Source organism: Herpailurus yagouaroundi, unplaced genomic scaffold (assembly GCF_014898765.1).
Source record: "Herpailurus yagouaroundi ecotype Mexico unplaced genomic scaffold, PumYag 77, whole genome shotgun sequence".
Classification (NCBI taxonomy): domain Eukaryota; kingdom Metazoa; phylum Chordata; class Mammalia; order Carnivora; family Felidae; genus Herpailurus; species Herpailurus yagouaroundi.
Window position 1 is genome coordinate 39,843,308 of NW_024412388.1, and position 25,694 is coordinate 39,869,001.

General features: G+C 36.2%; 1 protein-coding gene across 8 annotated transcripts in view; it reads right to left on the reverse strand.

Annotated features, from left to right (window-relative positions):
* Nucleotides 1–25,694, reverse strand: part of AGBL4 (AGBL carboxypeptidase 4) — a 1,457,435-nt gene that overhangs the window by 1,310,506 nt on the left and 121,235 nt on the right. For all 8 annotated transcript variants that reach the window (XR_005788556.1, XM_040470173.1, XM_040470176.1 and 5 more), the window contains exon 2: nucleotides 7,605–7,727. Coding sequence is in view for 7 of the 8 variants with exons in the window: in XM_040470173.1 (XP_040326107.1) it covers nucleotides 7,605–7,727 (123 nt within the window). In the remaining variant the exon portion in view is untranslated. The remainder of the gene's footprint in view (nucleotides 1–7,604; nucleotides 7,728–25,694) is intronic.

Below are 25,694 nucleotides of genomic sequence, written 5' to 3' on the forward strand. Positions count from 1 at the left end.
ATTTAAAGGTTAATGGTCATAAGCCCTTGGTATGGAGTGATCAATTTTTCTGCTAATCTATTTTTCTGCTACATCACTTCATTCTTTAATTTAGGAAACTGAGTATCATATTTTTAACTTTAAGTTACAACAATCTTGTTTTCCTCAGAAATTATAAAGACCTAAATGCAAAATTTAAAAATATTGGAACTATTGCTAAATGCTTGATACTGAGATAAGCTTTCATATAAATTATGACCCGACATAGCACAAATGGTTACAAGCACAAATTCTGGAGTGAGGCCAACTGGGTCTGAACCCCAGGTCCACAACCTAGCAGCAGAGTGACCTTGGCAAAATTATCTAACCTCTTAGTGTCTGTTTCCTTACCTGTTAAATGAAAATAATAATAATAGAAGCTACCTCACAGGTTTGATATGAGAATTAAATGCATTACTTATGTCAAACACTTAGAAATTTGCGTGACAGTAAATTCTATATTCATATTTAATACTATTGTTATTTTAATCATATCTAAATTGAGTTCAAACCCCAGTCTGATACTTGATTAGTTAACTGTAGAGTCATAGGCAAATTATTTAATGTCTCTAGGCCTCTACTTCTTCATCTTTAAGACAGAATAATAATACCTACCTCAAAAGATATGAGGATTCAATGAGATAAAGTATGTAAAAGTATGTTGTGAGCTTCACAAAATGCCTGTGTCTGACCATTTACTATTATGAGGCAGGCCCAGATACAAATCCTGGCTCTACCTTTTAAAAACAGTTTAATTTTAATATATGTTTATCCTCCCTGAGCCTGATTTTCTTTACCTGTGAATCAGCATTAATAATACTTACTCTGAAGAATTGTTGTGATAATTGTATTTATTTCATATACATTTATTGAACACCTATTATGTACCAGGCTCTGGACTAAGCATGATATATGGTGGTAACCAAGAGCTCCTACAGAGCTTACAAACTTCAGACATTTAGACAAGTACTTCTAGTAGACTGGAAAGTATATAGACTGCAATGGGTCAGTACAGATGGGATCCTAACCTAGTCTAGAAAGTCCTGAAAAGATAAGTATTATAGGTGATACATGTTTTTTTCTTTTTTTTTTTTTAATGTTTATTTATCTTTGAGAGACAGAGACAGACAGAGCACGAGCAGGGGAGGGGCAGAGCGAGAGGGAGACACAGAATCTGAAGCAGGCCCCAGGCTCTGAGCTGTCAGCACAGAGAACGATGCGGGGCTTGAACTCCCAAACCATGAGATCATGACCTGAGCCAAAGCCAGACGCTTAACCAACTGAGCCACCCAGGCGCCCTGTTACAGGTGATACATGTCAAGCTCCTTATTCAAAGACTGGGACACATTACGCATTTGACAAATGATAACTATAATTAGTCGTTTTTTTAAAACCTTGTAAAGTATTTTCTCCATTTTTAGACTGATAGGATGGGGTTCAAAGACATAAAGTAATTCCCAAGACCAAATCAGGCTAGGATTCAAAGCCAGGTCAACTGACTCCACACATTGTTCTTCCCACAACTACAAAGTTAACTCCTGATGCCAAAGGAGAATGTTGTTAACTTAAAATCTCCAAATATTCTTCTAATTCTGGCCCTTCTTATTAACACCCAGAACAATCTTAGATTGCCTAGATTTTCCAAGCCTAAAGAACTTACACTAGAATGACCAAGAATACTATATGCCCAGAAAAGCAAGAATTACCCAGAGCATCTCCCTCTTGAGATCTCCATCAAAATATACAATCTTTACCTAAGTCCTTATCTCAGTGTATGATCCTGGGGTAACCTAATCTAAGGGTCCTATGTTGTAGGGTTGTTCTAAGGATTGGTAATAACACTATAAATATACCCACAAAAGTACCTGGCACATTTTGGCACTCTTGGAATGATATACATGTGCCAGAATTATAACCTGAAGTTGATAGCCATATATTGTACTGTCTCTTTTATATATTATACTACTTAGCATAATAATATTCTATAATATAGATATGTTTTCCTAATTTTATAGATGAGTAAAAGTTAATATATGAAACCAGTTCTGTCTGAAACCAAAACCTGTGTGTTTGGCATTATACTATAATGCCATTGTAAAAAAATTTAGTTAACATAGTGCCTTCTAGATTTATTCACATTGTCACAAATAGGATTTACTCTCTTTAATAGCTGAATAACATTCCTCTGTACCTGTGTGTGTGTGTGTGTGTGTGTGTGTGTGTGTTTGTGCGTGCATGCATGTCACATTTTCTGTGCCCATTTCACATATGGAAGGATATTTATGTTGTTTGCATATCTTGGCTATTTTCAATAATTTTGCAATAAAGTCAGTTGTACAGGAAATAGAAAAGTTGCCAGAGACTGGGGGAAGGAGGAAATGGGGTGATATAACTAAAAAGATACAAATTTTCAATTATATGAATAAGTTTTGAGGATCTAATATAAACCATGATTATGGTAATTAATAATACAGTATGGTATATTTGAAAGTTGATAAAAGTAGATCTTAAGGATTTTTAACACAAAGAAAAGTTATCTGTGTTAATTATGTGAGGACATTGATGTGTTAATTAGCTAAATCTTGGTAATTATTCTATATTATATATAGAATATTTTATATACATGTATATATATCAAACCATCCCATTGGACACTTTAAATATCTATAATTATATTTGTCAATTATTCCTCAAAAGGTAAAAAGAAAAAGTATATCAACCATTTGCATATCTAAAAAAAAGTGAGATATTAACCTAAAACCCCTGATTTCTATTGTAGTCATGGCACATTTTCATACTGTGCCAAGAATAAAAACTATTTTCTTTCAAAAGGAAACAGTAATTTTTAAAGATTACACAAATAAATATAATAAAATTCCATCATAGAAATTAAAAATAAAAGTTTTAAGTTTTTATTTCCATCGTCTTGAAATGGTATATAAACAACTGAACCATGTCTTTCTTTTACTGACCCTCTTTCAAGCCACAGTAATTTAAATATTATATTAAGTCTCTGAGGCTAATTTGTAGTATAAATTATATTGTTCTTCTCATATTCAATATACATGTATTCATATCAATCGTAAAACAACAGTACTACTGGCAACCAAATAGTGTTTATTTGGATGGCTTATTTTAATTTTTTTAGAGTGAGAGCGCACACAAGCAGGGGAGAGGGGCAGGAGACAGAGAGAATCCCAAGCAGTCTCCATGCTCAGCACAGTGTCCAACATGGCGCTTGATTCATGACCCTGGGATCATGACCTGAGCTGAAATCAGGAGTTGGACACTCAAGTGACTGAGCCACCCAGGTGCCCTTTGGATGGCTTATTTTAAAATAAGTAGACAATTTTTTATTTTTCTTATCACAAAACCTATATGTCTTATCTTATAAGATGGATATACACACACACACACACACACACACACACACACACACACACATATATACACATATACACATATATATTTGGCTTACATATATATATATATATATATATATATAGGCTTATAGGCTATATATATATATATATATACACACATATATATATTATTCATATGTCATAAACTAGCCTATAATAAGGTAATGTGTATATGCAATGGTTAAAAGTATGGCCTTTGGAGCCAGGAAACCCTCATTTTCAAATTCATCTATACATCTTGTCAATCATGCAATTCAAGGGAAATAACTTTACATCTCTGAGCTTTAGTTTCCTCACCTACAAGAGATATATAATACCTCAGAAAGTTTCAGTGAGTATTAAATGAGATAAACTATGTATACCACTTATCATAATGTCTGATAAGCACCAAGTAATTAATTTTTTTGTTTTCCTTCTTAATATTTTTGCTGCTATTAATATATTTTTATCTAAACATAAAAATATTTTTATTAATCTTAAAATCTCACTTTACAAAAACCATTTTGTTCACTATCTGTCCTCTCTCAGTTATTCACACATTTATTAATCTCCTTGTTATATGACTGTTAGTACACTAGGCACTGGAGAACCAAAACTAATAAGAAACCATCCCTGACTTCAAGGTTTCAATGATAAGGAAAAAGAAAGAAACAATGAAATGACTGCAATTCAGTAAAGACTATCATATAAGAGCCTACAAGGTACCTGTAAATATAGAGGTAGAGACAGCCAAACTTGTCTGAGAGGTACTGTTTCTCAGAGGAAGAAATGCTGGACTGAATCTGAATTAACATTTTACCAGGAAGATAAAGGGATCTAGGTCACAGAGAAAACAGTACCTGCACACATATGAAGACTTAAGAGAAGTTGGTAGACTGGGGAATAATAAGCAATTAAATATGATTTTTTTTCATGAAAGCTGTAAGAAAGTTAATTTCTCCCTATCTTTCTATTGCTCGAATTACTTCATTCATCAATTAAAAATAGTATTAATTTAGTGCTTAATTTTGTAAGTACTCAGCTTGGTTCTGTGGGAGAGCCCCTGCTTAATCAGACTCAGATTCTGTCCTGAGCAGGTTATAGTGCAGTGGAAGAGAACAAAGTTTTTAAAAATCATGAAAAGTGTCAGGTATCCACAGAAAGATAAATTTATAGTGGTCTTCTGTTTTTCCAAGGGAAATATTACTTATACTAAGGGGGGTATGGAAAAAAACAGAGCAGGGTTACATTGGAAAGTTCATATTTGAACTGCAGAACTTCTTTCTCATTTAGAAAAACAGATAACCCACCAGTTCAGGGCCAGGCAATATACTAGGCACTTTACATATTCCACAACTCAGAAAAAAAAACATACCTATGGGGCCTATCTGAAGACAATATATTCCATCCACATGAAACAATACCTCCCAATCATCGAATCAATTAATCACCTTACTCCTTCAAAAGTCTACACCTACAGAATCCTTTTCACAACACAACACGTGAGGCATCCAGTCAGTAGCTCAGAGTGAGCACATAAGAGAAAACCCCTAACTTCCCTGTTTTAAATAGTCTAAAATAAGTCCCTTAATTTAAATTAGATCAGATGAAAGCTGCATATGTCAAACAAATTGTTTCAAGTGCCAACTGAATTGCTTTCACTAAGATGCCCTTTAGCATTAGGACCCCAGTCCACACTGAAGGATATTACAAAACATACGCCTATGAAATACATTGTTGTAAATACCACAGGTACATTGTTGAGAATGCTATTCATCACATCTCAGTGTCTGCTTTAGGAAGCCCAATAGGAGGAATTTCTATAAGATTTCAATATTTGGTTTACTTTTATCTGATGGATATTGTTTTTCTCTTGATGCTGGTTACCAGAAAACCTTCAGTTAAATTTATTGTCTACCTATAGCAAATTTATGCGAACTCATACCATGTATTTTATATACTCATCCAGCTGAATTTTCTTTTGGTATTTTACCTTTCTGAGATTTTCTCATTTACCTATTTTTAAATATTATTATTATTTTGTTTCCATTTTGGTAAGATGTTTTTTTTAAACAATGAAATACATATATTTTTTTGCTTTTAGACATAAAGTAGGCATCATTCTCCATTAAATGATGAGGAAACTATGGCTTAGTTTTCAAGTGAGAATTTTTTTTTTTAATTTTTGTTTTTTAACGTTTATTTATTTTTGGGGGACAGAGAGAGACAGAGCATGAACGGGGGAGGGGCAGAGAGAGAGGGAGACACAGAATCAGAAACAGGCTCCAGGCTCTGAGCCATCAGCCCAGAGCCCGACGCGGGGCTCGAACTCACGGACCGCGAGATCGTGACCTGGCTGAAGTCGGACGCTTAACCAACTGCGCCACCCAGGTGCCCCGCAAGTGAGAATTTAAACTGTAGCCTGACACCAGAGCATGTCCACTTAACCACTCTACTATCTGCAAGGCTTATGCACCACTTGCACAAATTCAGTTGACATAAACCAACTATTCATACACTTTTGGAGAAATATACATTACTAATTTGGTTACTATGTGGTCACATTGGGTAATTTCTGCTACTGAACTTTTCAGTAAAGGATGGAAAAATATGACTAAGTTAAAGGAAAATATGGAAAGAAATCTGGATTATTTCATACTTTAGGTAAACCAAAACAACACATAGTCTTTAAAGTGAGGATAATTTTGACCCTTAGAGAGCTGCTGTTATTATAAAGAGCCTTCAAGTCTTTAACTGAGGTAAAAAGAATTCGAAGGATATTTTCTAAGCACCAAATATATCCCAGACAAGGCAAAATGCAAACTTCAGGGAAACTGTTCTTAACTATGTGGACAGTGTTGTCTGAATGGAAGAACACTACAGTACTATCTTATAGGTTGAATTATGTGCCCCCCAAATTCATGTTAGTCTTAACACCCAGTACCTCAGAATGTGACCTTAAAAGGAAATAGGGTCTCTACAAAGATAATCAAGTTAAAATATAGTCATCAGAGTGGCCCCTGATCCAACATGACTGGCATCCTTATACAGAAGGAATATTTAGAAAAAAACAGGCACACAGGGAGAATGTCAAGTAAAGATGAAGGCAGGGATTGGGGTGATGATTCTACAAGCCAAAGAACACCAAAGATTGCTAACAAACCACCAGAAGCTAGAAAAAAAGGAATGGAGTATATTCTTCTTCATAACCCTTACAAGGAAACAACCCTACTGACACACTGATCTCAAGACATTCATCTTCCAGGATGGTGAGATAATAAATTTCTCTTGTTTAAGCCACACAGTTGGTTGTTCTTTGTTATGGCAGCCCTAGCAAACTAAAATAGCATGGAATAAACAAAGAGCAAAAGCTTGAATAAACAAGTTTTCAACTGTTGATATAAACAACCAATGTTCTTAGGGTTGAGAGAAGTGTCATGTAACTAAACTGCCATGCCCCTACAAACAATCACACACGCGCGCGCACCAGCACACACACATTATTCAAAATAAAAAATAATTAATAACTACTTATAAAACAAAATTATGTTTACCTTTCTCATTAGTATTTTCAACATATTCTGAGTACCTAATATGTGCTATACAGAGTATGAGGCTCAGGGCACAAAAACGTTAACAAGATCCATTCCCTACTGGATAGGAATTTACAATCAAGTTTTGATCTTCCCATTCAGAATAACCACAGAATTTGATGATTATGATATAATATTACTTTTGCTGTTTTGTTTGTGTTCAACTGAATCTGTTACCGAATCATTTCTTTATAGGGAGACCTTCTCTCTGACAAAGACTAAGTTCTATGAGCATGTCACACAGAACCAAATACATGATAAACATTCAATAATTAATGATTGATCATATAATCAATTTGTCAGTTTTATCCCCCCAAAATTAATATCTGAAAAAGTATTTTATAAAATATAAGGTGCTCTATCAATGATCATTATTATTAACATTATACCATTGATCACATATCAACAAAAACACAGCATTTCATTTTCAAGTTATTTCCAATTTAATTCTTTAAAAATTGATTTTTTTCCTGATAACCTGTTTCATTATGATGAAATATTAAATGGGTTGAATCACAGTGAATGGCCAGATGAACTGTATTTTGAAACAACCGAAGACAAATTCAAAAGCTAAGGTCTTTAATACACTTACCACTTTCAAAACAAGCATCAAAGATAAGATGTCCTTTCTTGGGCTGTCCACAGTATCCAGATGGAAGCACCGTATATTTGCTCACATTCCCTCCGATGGCATCTTCATTTCCCATATCATTGCCTATTTTAAAAAAAAAAAGGCTAATGTTTAACATAAAACAAAACATATCTAGTAACAGAAGCCCAACAAAATTTTTATTATTATTTTTCCCTGTCCCCTATCATTTATTACTTATCCAGACAGTAAGAAATGAACTACAATAGTGGTGTAGTGTAGAAACAAGAAACATTTTTAAATCAGAAACTAAGGTCTGAAGTCTCACTTCTACAACATTAATTCTTTGTGATACAAAGCAATCAACTTAATTCCTTTAAGCCTCAGGTTTTCTCATCCATAATAAAAGAAAAGCAAAAGCCATTCTTCAAAATGGTGTTTATGAGAATTAGGTATGAAAATATCTAGCATGACAACTGAAATCCAAAAGATGCTCATTAAATTGCATCAGGTATTTAATAAATGGCAAATATATTTAAATTGTCAGAAATATTTAATAATTTTAATTCAAATAAAGCAATGGTACTATAACTAGCATTATAACTTCCTAGCATTCCATAACCAGAAATAAGCTGAGAACCAATGAATTAACATAGAAGTTATATTTCCTAAAAGGAACTTTAATTTTTTTTTTTTAATTTAGAAGTTTAGGGGCGCCTGGGTGGCGCAGTCGGTTAAGCGTCCGACTTCAGCCAGGTCACGATCTCGTGGTCCGTGAGTTCGAGCCCCGCGTCGGGCTCTGGGCTGATGGCTCAGAGCCTGGAGCCTGTTTCCGATTCTGTGTCTCCCTCTTTCTCTGCCCCTCCCCCATTCATGCTCTGTCTCTCTCTGTCCCAAAAATAAATAAACGTTGAAAAAAAAAATTTTTTTTAAAAAAAAAAGAAGTTTAACTTCCATCTAAGATGTAGAAAGTTGGAAAAATCATACCTTATACCTTAAAAATACATATCCCAACAAAGAACAAAATCATAACTTTAAAAAATTCTATCACAAACAGAGATTACAAGGCAGCAATAATCTGATGTCCAAGGAAAGTTAGGACCCAGAGCACAGGAGAAAGAACTGGTAGGTGTCATACCAGTGAGTAAACAGAATGAGGCCTAATTTTTTTTAACTACTATAAGTCAAGTATAAGAAAAATGACAGTGTAGAACCTCACAGAGACATAGACACAAAGGGAATTCACAACCACTAGCAGTCTCTCCTATACATGCCTTTTTTTTTTTTTAATTTTTTTTTCAATGTTTTTTATTTATTTTGGGGACAGAGAGAGACAGAGCATGAACGGGGGAGGGGCAGAGAGAGAGGAGACACAGAATCGGAAACAGGCTCCAGGCTCCGAGCCATCAGCCCAGAGCCTGACGCGGGGCTCGAACTCACGGACCACGAGATCATGACCTGGCTGAAGTCGGACGCTTAACCGACTGCACCACCCAGGCGCCCCTATACATGCCTTTTATCAGGTGTTTAAGAGAAAGATTGAGGACAGGGCAGAAAACTAGAAAATGCCTCTCACTGTAATGCAGGACTGGAGAAGGGGAGGGACTTCTCTTATAAAAGAGGCATAGGGGCACCTGGGTGGCTCAGTTGGTTGGGCGTCCAACTTCGGCTCAGGTCATGATCTCACAGCTTGTGAGTTTCAGCCCGGCATCAGGCTCTATGCTGACAGCTCAGAGCCTGGAGCCTGCTTCAATTCTGTGTTTCCCTCTCTCTCTGCCCCTACCCTGCTTGTGCTTTCTGTCTCCCATAAATGAATAAACGTTAAAAAAATTTTTAAAAAAAGAGGCATCAAGCCCCCCCAGTATCCTTTTCCCTTATGGGGAAAAAAAGCCACTGAGGGAGAAAGATCAAACCTTAAAACCCCATGCATGAATAAGATTCCAAAATAGGAGGAGGAGCAGCAAAAGAAAATATCCTCTATACCTGAAGGAGAGGAAGACAAGACTATCTCACACAAGACCTATCAATGATTCAAAGCATAGATGAAAGAGGGAAGAGAGATGGAATCATTGAAAAAAATCACCACAAGACCAGAGCATATAGGACCCGCCTAAGACCTAAGAAAGACCAAGACAACAGAAATATTCTTGCTTCCTCAATACCAAGATAGCAAGCACTAAAAACTATAGTAATCTACTTCTAGAGATGAGACAAATCCACAGAAATAAACCCTCTCTGTAGCAGGTGTAACCAGGGAAGGACCAAAGTTTAGGGTGGAGCAGATGACTGGGGAAAAATTCTCAATCTCTCTAGCCCTATTCATCAGGAATAAAGTAACCCTAAAGACTCTACCAAAAAACATTTGATTACATATTGATACAAAATCAATATATAGAAATCTAAATCAATATACAGAAATCTTCTTGGATTTCTATATAACAATAATAAAATAGCAGAAAGAGAAATTTAAAAAAATTTGAATTGACAATTGTACCAAAAGTAATAAAATACCCAGTAATGAACTTGACTAAGGAGATGTAAGATCTATATTTTGAAAACTATAACACACTGATAAAAAACTGAAGATGATACAAACAAATGGTAAGATATTCCATTTGGAAAGCAAGAATTGTTAAAATCTCCACACTACCCAAAGCAGTCTACATATTTAATGCAATCCCTACCAAAATACTAACAAAATTTCTCACAAAACTATTACAAATAATCCTAAAATTTGTATGGAACCACAAAACACCCTGAACAGCCAAAGTAATCTTGAAAAAGGAAAACAAAACTGGAGGTATCACAATCCCAGATTTCAAGATATACTGAAAAGCTGTAGTAATCAAAAGAGTCAGATACTGGTACAAAAACAGACACATAGATCAAGAGACTAGAACAGCCAGCCAGAAATAAATTCATGATTGTTTGGTGAATTAATCTTCAACAAAGGAGGCAAGAATATGCAATGGGAAAAAGACAGTCTCTCCAACAAATTGTGTTAGGAAAACTGGACAACTCCATGCAAAAGAATGAAACTGAACCACTTTCTTACACCATACACAAAATTAAACTCAAAATGGATTTAGGACCTAAGTGTGAGACCTGAAACCATAAAAATCCTAGAAGAGAACACAGAGCGTAATATCTCTGACATCATCCACACAACATTTTTCTAGGTATATCTCCTCAAGCAAAGGAAATAAAGCCAAAAGAAACTATTGGGACTACATCAAAATAAAAACATAAAAAAACTGAACTAAAAGACAGCATAACTGAGTGGGTAAAGATGTTGGAAAATAACATATATGATAAAGGATTAGTATCCAAAATATATAAAGAATTTATAAAACTCAACACCCAAAAAACAATCCAATTTTAAAAAATGGCCACAGGGGCGCCTGGGTGGTGCAGTCGGTTAAGCGTCCGACTTCAGCCAGGTCACGATCTCGCGGTCCGTGAGTTCGAGCCCCGCGTCGGGCTCTGGGCTGATGGCTCAGAGCCTGGAGCCTGTTTCCGATTCTGTGTCTCCCTCTCTCTCTCTGCCCCTCCCCTGTTCATGCTCTGTCTCTCTCAGTCCCAAAAATAAATAAACGTTGAAAAAACAAAAAATAAAAAAAATAAAATAAAGGGAGACTGATAAGACTCATGACGGATCTCTCTACTGAAACTTGGCAGGCCGGAAAGGAATGTCAGGAAATCTTCAATGTGATGAACAGAAAAAATATGCAGCCGAGAATCCTTTATCCAGCAAATCTGTCATTTAGAATAGAAAGAGAGATAAAGGTCTTCCCAAACAAACAAAACCTGAAGGAATTCGTCACCACTAAACCAGCCCTACAAGAGATCCTAAGGGGGATCCTGTGAGACAAGAGTACCAGAGACATCGCTACAAGCATGAAACCTACAGACATCACAATGACTCTAAACCCATATCTTTCTATAATAATACTGAACATAAATGGACTAAATGTGCCAACCAAAAGACATAGGGTATCAGAATGGATAAAAAAACAAGACCCATCTATTTGCTGTCTACAAGAGACTCATTTTAGACCTGAGGACACCTTTAGATTGAGAGTGAGGGGATGGAGAACTATTTATCATGCTACTGGAAGCCAAAAGAAAGCTGGAGTAGCCACTTATATCAGACAAACTAGACTTTAAATTAAAGGCTGTAACAAGAGATGAAGAAGGGCATTATATAATAATTACAGGGTCTATCCATCAGGAATAGCTAACAATTATAAATGTCTATGCGCCGAATACCGGAGCCCCCAAATATATAAAACAATTACTCATAAACATAAGCAAACTTATTGATAAGAATGTGGTAATTGCAGGGGACTTTAACACTCCACTTACAGAAATGGATAGATCATCTAGACACACGGTCAATAAAGGAACAAGGGCCCTGAATGATACATTGGATCAGATGGACTTGACAGATATATTTAGAACTCTGCATCCCAAAGCAACAGAATATACTTTCTTCTCGAGTGCACATGGAACATTCTCCAAGATAGATCACATACTGGGTCACAAAACAGCCCTTAATGAGTATACAAGAATCGAAATCATACCATGCATACTTTCAGACCACAATGCTATGAAGCTTGAAATCAACCACAGGAAAAAGTCTGGAAAACCTCCAAAAGCATGGAGGTTAAAGAACACCCTACTGAAGAATGAATGGGTCAACCAGGCAATTAGAGAAGAAATTAAAAAATATATGGAAACAAACGAAAATGAAAATACAACAATCCAAACGCTTTGGGAGGCAGCGAAGGTAGTACTGAGAGGAAAATACATTGCAATCCAGGCCTATCTCAAGAAACAAGAAAAATCCCAAATACAAAATCTAACAGAACACCTAAGGGAAATAGAAGCAGAACAGCAAAGACAGCCTAAACCCAGCTGAAGAAGAGAAATAATAAAGATCAGAGCAGAAATAAACAATATAGAATCTAAAAAAAATGCACAGGGGGAGCCTGGGTGGCGCAGTCGGTTAAGCGTCCGGCTTCAGCCAGGTCACGATCTTGCGGTCCGTGGGTTTGAGCCCCGCGTCAGGCTCTGGGCTGATGGCTCGGAGCCTGGAGCCTGTTTTTGATTCTGTGTCTCCCTCTCTCTCTGCCCCTCCCCCGTTCATGCTCTGTCTCTCTCTGTCCCAAAAATAAATAAAAACGTTGGAAAAAAAAATTTTTTTAAAAATGCAGAGCAGATCAATGAAACCAAGAGTTGGTTCTTTGGAAAAATATACAAAATTGATAAACCTCTAGCCAGGCTTCCCAAAAACAAAAGGGAGATGACCCAAATAGAAAAAATCATGGGTGAAAATGGATTTAATACAACCAATCCCTCAGAAATACAAGCAATTATCAGGGAATACCATGAAAAATTATATGCCAACAAATTGGACAACCTGGAAGAAATAGACAAATTCCTAAACACCCACACACTTACAAAACTCAATCAGGAGGAAATAGAAAGCTTGAACAGACCCATAACCAGCGAAGAAATTGAATCAGTTATCAAAAATCTCCCAACAAATAAGAGTCCAGGACCAGATGGCTTCCCAGGGGAGTGCTACCAGACGTTTAAAGCAGAGATAATACCTATCCTTCTCAAGCTATTCCAAAAAATAGAAAGGGAAGGAAAACTTCCAGACTCATTCTATGAAGCCAGTATTACTTTGATTCCTAAACCAGACAGAGACCCAGTAAAAAAAGAGAACTACAGGCCAATATCCCTGATGAATATGGATGCAAAAATTCTCAACAAGATACTAGCAAATCAAATTCAACAGCATATAAAAAGAATTATTCACCATGATCAAGTGGGATTCATTCCTGGGATGCAGGACTTGTTCAACATTCGCAAATCAATCAACGTGATACATTACATTAATAAAAGAAAAGAGAAGAACCATATGATCCTGTCAATCGATGTAGAAAAAGCATTTGACAAAATTCAGCATCCTTTCTTAATAAAAACCCTCGAGAAAGTCGGGATAGAAGGAACATACTTAAACATCATAAAAGCCATTTATGAAAAGCCCACAGCTAACATCATCCTCAATGGGGAAAAACTGAAAGCTTTCCCTCTGAGATCAGAAACACGACAGGGATGTCCACTCTCACCGCTGTTGTTTTAACATAGTGTTGGAAGTGCTAGCATCAGCAATCAGACAACAAAAGGAAATCAAAGGCATCAAAATTGGCAAAGGTGAAGTTAAGCTTTCACTTTTTGCAGATGACATGATATTATACATGGAAAATCCGACAGACTCCACCAAAAGTCTGCTAGAACTGATACATGAATTCAGCAAAGTTGCAGGATACAAAATCAATGTACAGAAATCAGTTGCATTCTTATACACTAATAATGAAGCAACAGAAAGACAAATAAAGAAACTGATCCCATTCACAATTGCACCAAGAAGCATAAACTACCTAGGGGTAAATCTAACCAAAATGTACAAGATCTGTATGCTGAAAACTATAGAAAGCTTATGAAGCAAATTGAAGAAGATATAAAGAAATGGAAAAACATTCCGTGCTCATGGGATGGAAGAATACTGTAAAAATGTCAATACTACCCAAAGCTGTCTATACATTGAATGCAATCCCAATCAAAATTGCACCAGCATTCTTCTCGAAACTAGAACAAGCAATCTTAAAATTCATATGGAACCACAAAAGGCCCCAAACAGCCAAAGTAATTTTGAAGAAGAAGACCGAAGCAGGAGGCATCACAATCCCAGACTTTAGCCTCTACTACAAAGCTGTCATCATCAAGACAGCATGGTATTGGCACAAAAACAGACACATAGACCAATGGAATAGAACAGAAACCCCAGAACTAGACCCACAAAAGTATGGCCAACTAATCTTTGACAAAGCAGGAAAGAAAATCCAATGGAAAAAAGACAGTCTCTTTAACAAATGGTGCTGGGAGAACTGGACAGCAACATGCAGAAGGTTGAAACTAGACCACTTTCTCACACCATTCACAAAAATAAACTCAAAATGGATAAAGGACCTGAATGTGAGACAGGAAACCATCAAAACCCTAGAGGAGAAAGCAGGAAAAGACCTCTCTGACCTCAGCTGCAGCAGTTTCTTACTTGACACATCCCCAAAGGCAAGGGAATTAAAAGCAAAAATGAACTACTGGGACCTCATGAAGATAAAAAGCTTCTGCACAGCAAAGGAAACAATCAACAAAACTAAAAGGCAACCAACGGAATGGGAAAAGATATTTGCAAATGACATATCGGACAGAGGGCTAGTATCCAAAATCTATAAAGAGCTCACCAAGCTCCACATCCGAAATACAAATAATCCAGTGAAGAAATGGGCAGAAAACATGAATAGACACTTCTCTAAAGAAGACATCCGGGTAGCCAACAGGCACATGAAAAGATGTTCAACGTCGCTCCTCATCAGGGAAATACAAATCAAAACCACACTCAGATAGCACCTCACGCCAGTCAGAGTGGCCAAAATGAACAAATCAGGAGACTATAGATGCTGGCGAGGATGTGGAGAAACGGGAACCCTCTTGCTTTGTAGCAACGTGGATGGAACTGGATAGTGTTATGTGCTAAGTGAAATAAGCCATACAGAGAAAGACAGATACCATATGTTTTCACTCTTATGTGGATCCTGAGAAACTTAACAGAAACTCATGGGGTTTCTGGGGGAGGGGAAGGAAAAAAAAAAAAAAGAGGTTAGAGTGGGAGAGAGCCAAAGCATAAGAGACGCTTAAAAACTGAGAACAAACTGAGGGTTGGTGGGGGGTGGGAGGGAGGGGAGGATGTGTGATGGGTATTGAAGAGGGCATCTTTTGGGATGAGCACTGGGTGTTGTATGGAAACCAATTTGACAATAAATTTCATATATTGAAAAAAATTTAAATTAAAAAAAATATATACATATACAGTGGTATGGCCAATACGGAAAACAATATGAAGATTCCTCAAAAACTTAAAACTAGAACTACCATATGATCCAGTAATCCCTCTACTGGGTATTTTCCCAAAGAATATGAAAACACAAATTCAAAAATATATGTATAACCCTATGTTTGTTGCAGAATTATTTTTAATAGCCAAATTATGGAACAACCCAGTGTCTACCAACAGATGAATGGATAAAAAAGATGTGATATATATAAAGGGATATATTCTCCATAAAAAAAAATGAAATCTTACCATTTGCAACAACATGGATGGATCTAGAGTATATAATGCCAAGAAAAATAAGTCAGAGAAAGACAAATACCATATGATTTCACTCATGTGGAATTTCAGGAACAAAACACATCAGAAAAGGCAAAAAGAGACAAACAAACAGACTTTTAAATACAGAGAACAAAATGATGGTTACCAGAATGTTGATGGGTTGGGGGGATGGGTGAAACAGGTGAAGGGGATTAAAAGTACACTTACCATGATGATGAGCACTGAGTAAAGTATAGAATTGTTGAAACACTGTATTGTAAAACATTGTATATTAATTATACTGGAATGTTAAAATTTTGTAATTTTAGAAATAAAGAAATTAAAATGTTAAAAAAAGTAACGCTAGAAGAATTTAAAGTCAATGATAAATTTAAGATAACCACAGCAACAATGAAACTTAACCCAGCTTAATTCTTGATGAGAGTGACCTAGCCCTCAAACAAATGACCTACGAGATGAGGTGTATCCATTTCCAGAGACAAACAGTTTTTACATCATTGTCTACTGTTCTATACTGGGAGTCAAGTATGCAATAAAAAAATTGTGGAACATACAAAAAAATCAAGAAAAAACAATCTATTATCTATAAAGAGCAATATATAGAAGTAGACTCAGAAATGACTAGGGGCACCTGGGTGGCTCCTTCAGTTAGTGTTCAACTTTGGCTCAGGTCATGATCTCACTGTTGGTGGGTTTAAGCCCCGTGTCAGCCTCTGTTGACAGCTCAGAGCCTGGAGCCTGCCTCAGAGTCCGTGTCTCCCTCTGTCACTGCCCCTCTCCTGCTCATGCTCTGTCTCTCTCTCAAAAATAGAAATTAAAAAAAAATGACTAAACATTGGAATTATCAGACAATGAATTAAAATAACTAAGACTGACATGCTAAAGCCTCTGGCGGAAAAGGAGGACAAAATGCACGAAAAAAATGGAGAATTTCAGCAGAGAGATGGAAACTACAATAATGAGCCAAAGGACATGCTAAAACTAAAAAACACAGTAACAGAGATGAAGACTTTCTTCAGTGTACTCATCAGTAATCTTGACACTGATGAGGAAATAATTACTGAACCCTAGCTCAACAGAATAGAAATAAGCTGAACATAAATACAAAGACAATAAAGAAAAGAAAAAGAAAAAAGAAAAAACACAGCGTCCAAAAGTTGCAGAATAATACCAAATAATCTAACATATGTATAACTAAAATTCTAGAAGAAGATGAGAGAGAATGGAGCAGAATACTTGAAGAGAAAACACCTGAGATTTTCCACAGTTAATTAAAAATATTGAGCTACTGACCCAAGAAGCATCAAAGAAAATATTTATTTTAAAACTTGATAGATCATACGTGAAAATACAAATTACATGCGATAAAAAATTACAGTACACTACTCATAAAAAACTGTGCAAACCAGAAATCAAAAGAATGACATCTTTAAATTACTGAAAGAAAAATACCTTCAAAAAAATTAAGGCCAGGGGCACCTGGGTGACTCAGCTAGTTGACTCTTGATTTCACCTCGGGTCATCATCTCACTGATAGTGGGATTGAGTCCTGTGTTGTACTCTGCACTGACAGTGTGGGGCTCTCTTGGGATTCTCTCTCTCCTGTTCTCTGCCCCTCCCCCGATCGTGTTCATTCTCTCTCTCTCTCTCTCTCTCTCTTTCTCTCTCTCAGTTTCTCTCTCTCCCCCCTCAAAATAAATAAATAAACATTTTTTAAAAAATTAAGACCATAATGCAAGTATTTTGAGGAAAACAAGAGATGAGAAAATTCATTATCAGCAGTCTGATATTGTAAGAAATGTTCAAGAAAGTTCTTCTGGCCAAAAGAAAATGATAACACATACAAACTAAGATCCACACAAAGAAATGAAGGACTCCAGAAGTGATAATGAAGGTAAATACAAATATTCTCATCTTTAATACTCCAAAAGATAAATGACTATAAAGAAAAAATAGTAGCAATTTATTATGAGATTACACCACGTGTAGAAGCCAAATATATAGCAGAAGTAGCACAAAAGATGGGAGGGAGCAATTGGAAGTATGCTGTTTTAAGTTTCTTGAACTAAATAAAAAGCTGTATAATATTGTTTGAAAGTAGATGAACTATAATAAATTAAAGATTTATACTGAAAAGCCAAACACCAAAGAAAAGATCATATACTAGTCAAAAGTGAAGATAAAATAAAATTTTAAAAAATAGCCAATCAATCCAAAAGAAGGCAGAAAACAAAAAAAGGATAAAAGGAACAAAGACCAGATGGACCAAACAGACAAAAACTAGCACAATATTAGAATTAATTTCTGAACATCAAATGGTATCTATTGACACTCTGCTAGGAAAGATAAAGAAATAGTTCATATACATTATTCTCCACTTCCTTAAGAATTTTTAGTAGTTCTATTACTATAATTATTCTGTTGAGATGATTATCAATTGAGGATTATTCTTAGAGGGCATTTTGGACATCTATTGAGGTTTTTCTTTGTTTTCAAAATGGTGAAAGAGCACTGATGTCATTTGGTTGGTGGAAACCAGCTAGATGTATTGTAAAGTAGAGGAGAGTCCAGTACAACTTTCTAATCTCCTACATAGGCACTAATATACGTAAAAATCCTATTTATAATTATGTGAGTTTAGAACTTAATGCTGTTATACACACTTTGTATGGCTTTTATAAATACCGATTTTATTTCAAGAATACAACTACCATGTAAACCAAGAAAGGATTATAATTTTTGTTCATAATTTTAACCAGAAGTATCACCATTTTAGGAAATAATGTCACCAGTAGCATTGTCACACACTGTTATTTGATTCACTAATATAACACTCCTGTATCAGTTAATATTGGTAGCAGTTGTGTTTATAGTGATTCTACACACAAATGAAAACATTAGAACTCTACTGTGTTTTCCCTATGCCTGGACATATACATATCCTTGTTTTTCCTTGTGGATAAATCCTACTCACTCTAAGGACCTACATACAATATCATCTCCTCTGGGAAGTCTTACCTGACTTTCCCAAAGTCATTGTTCCTCTCTGTGCCCATAGCATCTTATTTATACCTTTGCTGTAGCAGTAATACCTTTTTATCATTAACTATATGTCTTTTTACCCATAGTTATTGTGGTTTCTCATCAGAAGAATCTAATTCCTTATCTTTTTATCACTACTTTCTCTCTCTCCACCTCAGATATGACACAATTCTTGGCACAATGTCAGTAATCTATAATATTCACTGAATTACTAAACACAAATTTAGGAGCTAAATTTGAGTTCAATATTGAATATTAGTTTTTATATGTCTGTTGAGAGCACGGGGAATACATGATATATTTTAAATTCATCAAAAAGAAACAGGAAAAAAGAGAGAGGGAAAGAGGGAGGCAAACCACAAAACAGACTCTTAACTACAGAGAACTGAGGGTTGTTGGAGGGGAGGTGGGTAGAGGAATGGGTTAAATGGATGATGGGTGACGGGTATTAAGGAGGGCACTTATTGTGGTGAGCACTGGGTGTTGTATGTAAGTGATGAAGTACTAAATTCTATTCCTGAAACTAATATTACACTATATGGTAACTAACTGGAATTTAAATAAAAACTTGAATTGGAAAAAAAAAACCACAAAGATAGATTGTGGCATTCGATAAAAACTATGATTCAAGGAGCAGTAAGAAGTGTCAAACTAACAACCCCATTTACCTGAAACACTATTTAGATTTTATCATGGACACTACTGCTAATATTTGAAGTGAGATATAGTCATATACATTGGTATAGACACTTACTGAATGAACCATGAGGTTTTTTGTGTGTTTCTTTTTCTATGCTTGTTAACAAATCCTGACAATAACATGTTGATCTTAAATGAGGGCATAAATGTGGAATATCTTTAAGATGTGAAGTTGCTGGACAAGGGCAGTGTGTATTACATTAGTAATACATTAGTATCATACATTAGTATCTTAATCAGATAGTCTACTTGCTTTGACATGACTGCTGTTAATTAATTTAAAAAAATGTGGAGGGCTGGGGCGCCTGGGTGGCGCAGTCGGTTAAGCGTCTGGCTTCAGCCAGGTCACGATCTCGCAGTCCGTGAGTTCGAGCCCTGCGTCAGGCTCTGGGCTGATGGCTCAGAGCCTGGAGCCTGTTTCCGATTCTGTGTCTCCCTCTCTCTCTGCTCCTCCCCCGTTCATGCTCTGTCTCTCTCTGTCCCAAAAATAAAATAAACGTTGAAAAAAAAAATGTGGAGGGAAATTAAATGATTAAAATAAAAATAAATAAAGAACACATTTAACATTTACAACTTACTAAAATAAACAGTTGTGATGTAATAAGACCAAATAGTAAAAGAAAGCAAGATACCACAAAACATACATGCACTGACACAAAGACCAAAAAGGGAATAGGGTGAAACTGCAGTCCATAATGTTAATTCAGTTCATTGGTTGATCATTTGAATACAGGAGGCAGGAGATGCAGTTATTTGTTCTCAGAAAAATCATATCTTAATTACATAACGCGTGTATATAAAGTAATTAAAAATAATGGCATTTACATTAGTACAAAACAATCCAAGTTGGCATGGAATAATGGAATAGTAGTTATAGAACAATAATTTTAAATTTCTTGACTTCTGTGCATTTTAATGTTCAGCCAAATAGCTGTTTTACCCATATTTTGGAATCCAGTCTCTTCATTCTTATAATGCCCCCACACTTAGTTAAGGCAGCATGAATTAGTAGTAAGAATTTGGATTTCAAATCAACATAGATTTGAGGCTGCATCCACCTAATGCAGATACATATGCAATACAACCTTTGTTCAATAAGTTAACGTAACCTCTAAGTCTGTTTGCTTAGAGTCTTACGTTGTTATAAAGGTTACAGAAAATGTATGTAAATCACCTAGAACATAGAATTTACTTAGTAAGTAGCTGGTTATTATTACTATCACCATTATCATTACCATCATCATCATCATTAAGATACGTGTATTTCAAAGAAGTGTATTTAAAAAAATAATAAAAGATGCAAACTTATAAAGTATAAGGGAGGATTCAGAAAGGAAGGGAACAATTGGAATTTAAATCCATAAAGAATGTCTTAGTAGAAGTCTTTTCTTTGAAGTTAACACTGAATAAGCAGCATCCAGTTAAATTACACACTATAAAACACCCTTATTGTAGTGGATAAAATATTTGCCTCCAAACATAGAGCCAGACTAACACAATGAATTTTCCTACTTAAAGATGTTAGAAAGAGAGAAAATAAAAAATAAAACAATTGAGGTTTAAGGAAATAACTACCTAAATATAATCATGTTATTATTTGCATGCCTTTATAAAATGCTACATAGATAACAAATATTTAGCAATAAAACTTATGAACATATTTTATGGAGGGAAAAGCAAAGAAACATGTAGATCTATAGATGTAGCATGTACCTTAAGAAATAATACAATAATTATATCTCATTTTATGCTAATAGGCTGCTGAGACATCTAGAAATAGACGTTAGGGCTGCATAGAATTTTTGAAATTTAAATGGGGTATGAAGATGATGGATATCATAAAGGCTGAATTTGTTCCATTTTTACACGGAAAGTACTCTACAGTAGTCCCCCTTATCTGAGAGGGATGTGTTCCAAAACTCCTAGTGGATGTTTGAAGCTGCAGATAGTACCAAACCCTGTACATACCATGTTTTTCCAATACATACATACATAACTATGATAAAGCTAAACTTCTAACAGGCACAGTAAGAGATTAACAACAATAACTAATAATAAAATATAACAATTATAACAATATACTGCAATAAAAGTTACCATAGATCTTAGCAACCTCAACATATGATTTTTTTTCTAAATTTTAAGTCAGGAACTTTCACCTCACCTAAAGGAAGCTCTTTAAAGCTTTTCACTGGCATATCCAAATTGCCAGCATAATTACTCTTGCAATTTGAAGCCATTATTAAGTAAAATAAGCGTTACTTGCACACAAGCATCGTGATACAGTAAACCTGATAACTGAGGCTACTGAATGACTAACAGACAGGCAGGCAGCCTATACAATGTAAATATATTGCACAAAGGGATGATTCACACCCTAGACAGGTTGGCAAGAGATTTCATCATGCTACTCAGTATGGCTCGCAATTTAAAAGTTATAAGTTGTGTGTTTCTGGAATTTTCCATTTAATGTTTTTCAGATCACAGTTGACCACTAAACCAAGGTCAAGGGGGAGAATGCTGTACACTAAAGTTAAAGCAATTCATATCAGGCAAAAATGAAAAAAATAGGGGCAACTGATTATTTTAGTTAGTTAAGCATCTGACTCATGATTTTGACTCAAGTCATGATCTCACAGTTCGTGGATCTGACCTCCATATAAGGCTCTACACTGACAGCTCATGGGGATCCCTGCTTGGGATTCTCTCTCTCCCTCTCTTTGCCCCTCTCCCACTCGCACTCAAGCTCTCTCAAAATAAATAAACTTAAAAAAATATTTCAAAAAATGAGGAACACAGCTTATTAATTAAAACTGACCTTTATATGGAACATGTATTCCACCTCTCAGGCTGAAATACCTTCAAAGAGGTAAAAAATTACCCCTGTGTAGAAGTGACATGCAGTTAAAGAGATCTGTCAGAAGTTCCATTATAAAGTCATATTTCCAGGACTTCATAATTGCAAGAGAAAATTACATGAAAGATGAGACTAAAACCACAAACTCCAAGTCAAGAAAATAAATCTAAAATTCCTACTTGAGGGTGTTTTAAGAAAGAGAAATCTATTCATTTGAGAACTTTAACAACAGTAATCTAGTGCCCATTACATTGCTTCTTCCTAGCATTTTATAAAATATTATCATATTCGCTCATTACAAACATATACTTATAAGATATAGTACAAAAGCTTTCTTAAAAAATTTTTAATAATTTCCTAAATATATACATCCTAATTCTCTCTAGGCACATACATCTTTCATACAAATAAGACATCTAGATTTGTTAAGCTACAATCTTACCTAATGCATATTGAAGATCTATTATTATAACCACTCTATCTTGTGCCCAGAATTAAAGTGAATATATAAGAAAAATAAGCTATAAATTCATCATTTAATAAAATAAGGATATACTAACAATTAATACTAAAGCTGTCAAAAAGCTGACCAATGAGTTAAGAACTACATGGAAAATAAAAATATATACAATTTTTAAAATGTTCTATTTCTATAAAAATAGAAAATTCAGTACAGACAGTATAGTTTGGTGCCATATGGTATTGAGAAATGTGGACATACAGCTGAATTCTTGCTTGGTTTGTTAAATGTATGACCATGAATGAACCCCAATTCAGCAAGCTAAGGTCTTGGATTTCCCTATTTTTACCTGACACCCTTTAAAGAAAAATGGTTGGCCCATTTTTCCCTAAAAAGGTAGTTTGCATCCAATTTCCCAATAACTTGCAATAAATTATCTCCCTCCTTTGATCTTACCAAAAATCTACTTATACCTTTTCTATTTTCTATCACAGCAAGTTGCATATGCCTTAATGCCCACTTCCAAACGAGTCGCTTAAACATTAACTTTCTATTTACATGCTAGTCATAGAACACGGAACCATATAGTTTTTGACTACTATTAATAGAAAAACCTGCATTTACTGTAGAACTAAAAAATGCCTGATATAAAACAATTTCAATAAATCATTTTTAATTGAACATTCAATGGAAAAAGAATATTTAAAAGTATATTTTTCTGGGGAGTACCTGGGTGGCTCAGTTGGTTAAGCATCTAACTCTTCATTTCGACTCAAGTCATGATCTCATGGTTTGTGAGATCAAGCCCCATGTCCTGCTCTGCACTGACAGCACAGAGCCTGCTTGAGATTCTCTCTCTCCCTCTCTCTCTGTCTCTCTCTCTCTCTGCCTCTCCCCCACATGTGCTCTCTCTCAAAATAATGAAATAAACTTAAAGAAAAAAAAGTATATTCTTCTGGAGGAGGGGGCCCAAAATGGCAGCATAGGAAGCTGCTAACTCATCTCTTCCCAAAGACACATCAAATCTACAGCTACATATGGATCACTCCCTGCTGAAAAAGACCCAAAAACTAGATGAAATGTTGTGCACAACAAAGGACAAAAATACTACAATGAGACAGGTAGAAGAGGTAGAGACACAGCCTTGGCAAAAACCCCATACCCATTGTGGCTACACACAATAAGAAGGGATCTCACTACAGAGGTCCTTCTCTCAGAGGAGAAAGGGGTTGGTGCCCAATACAGGGCACTCCAGCAGCTGGGATCTGTACTGGAGAAATGAGCCCCCAGAACATCTGGCTTGGAAAAGAAACAGGGCTGATGTCTATTGTCCCTAAGAGCTATATAAACGAGATCCCCTCGTAAAGAACTACCAGACCCAGAGGAAAAACTAGCAGTTTAAAAAGCACCTAGACTAGGGGCGCCTGGGTGGCGCAGTCGGTTAAGCGTCCGACTTCAGCCAGGTCACGATCTCACGGTCCGTGAGCTCGAGCCCCGTGTCGGGCTCTGGGCTGATGGCTCAGAGCCTGGAACCTGTTTCCGATTCTGTGTCTCCCTCTCTCTCTGCCCCTCCCCCGTTCATGCTCTGTCTCTCTCTGTCCCAAAAATAAAAATAAACGTTGAAAAAAAAAATTTTTTTTAAAATAAAAAGCACCTAGACTATATGTGAGGGAGACTCATTTGCAGATCTGGTACACAGAACCCTCCAACCACCTTACTAGGATGCGCAGGGAAAAATGATCCTAGCACATGCTGATGCCAGACAGTACAAGTGGCTGCAACCCCTCCCTGGCTGGAGCAGGCAAGCACAAACAGTAAAGGTGTTCTCCCACTCCTTAGTCTGCAAGTGCCAGTGGTTTCAACACTCCCTTGCCAGCAGCAGTGGCATTCTCATATTTCCATTCTTAAGCCAGTACACGTGCACAGGGGCTTTTCTGTTTAGTTTTTCACTGCCAAAGCCCACAGGCTTATCTAGTCAAGACATTTTCCCATTACCGTACTGAAGCTGGTAAGTATGTCGTGTTCCATACACACTCCAGCTGCTTATAAAAGCCAGCAAACACATGCAATCCACATAGGGATCCCCCATGATCACTTAGCCCTGTATCTAAAAGAACTGGCATTGTAGATGTCCACAGGACTGTAACAATCATAAAGACAGTTCTTGGCAGGTCACCATCCCCAGGGCACTGAACATACAGAAGACTAAAAGACAACCCCAGTCTTTATGTGAAAAAATCCTATTTTCTTAGCTTGGAGCTTCACTCTGAGAGACAGACTTCATCAGGCTTCTCACATATCAAAAGGCTAAGGAGGCATTCCCAGGAAACATGAGATGGGAGACACCATCTTTCTGCAACCACATGGCTTTGCTACAGTTCAACAAGACTTCCCAGAAGGGAACTTATAACTCATGTGGAGCTCCAATTACTTCAAGTGTTGCTTAGGGACACCTCCAGATCTCCTGATCTGGAAAGCAGCAGAGATTATGATTGCAACCCCACAGGACTATTTATATTTGCATAATTTAAACCTGCTACCTGAAGCTCTGGCCTCCAATCAGCCTAAAATTAGGTGCTAAATGAGATGCCAACCCTTGGTTCACTGACAGGTCTTGGCACATCCTCAACAATAGGAACATATCAAGAATAAACCAGGTGGTTTAGATAATAGCAAAGGTTCAAGAAACAATCAAGGGATAGGGCAAGGTTCAACAAAAAGGATCATCACCTACACCAGGCCAGTCCTTCAAGACTGACAGAGGTAGTTATTTGGCCAACAGACAGAAAC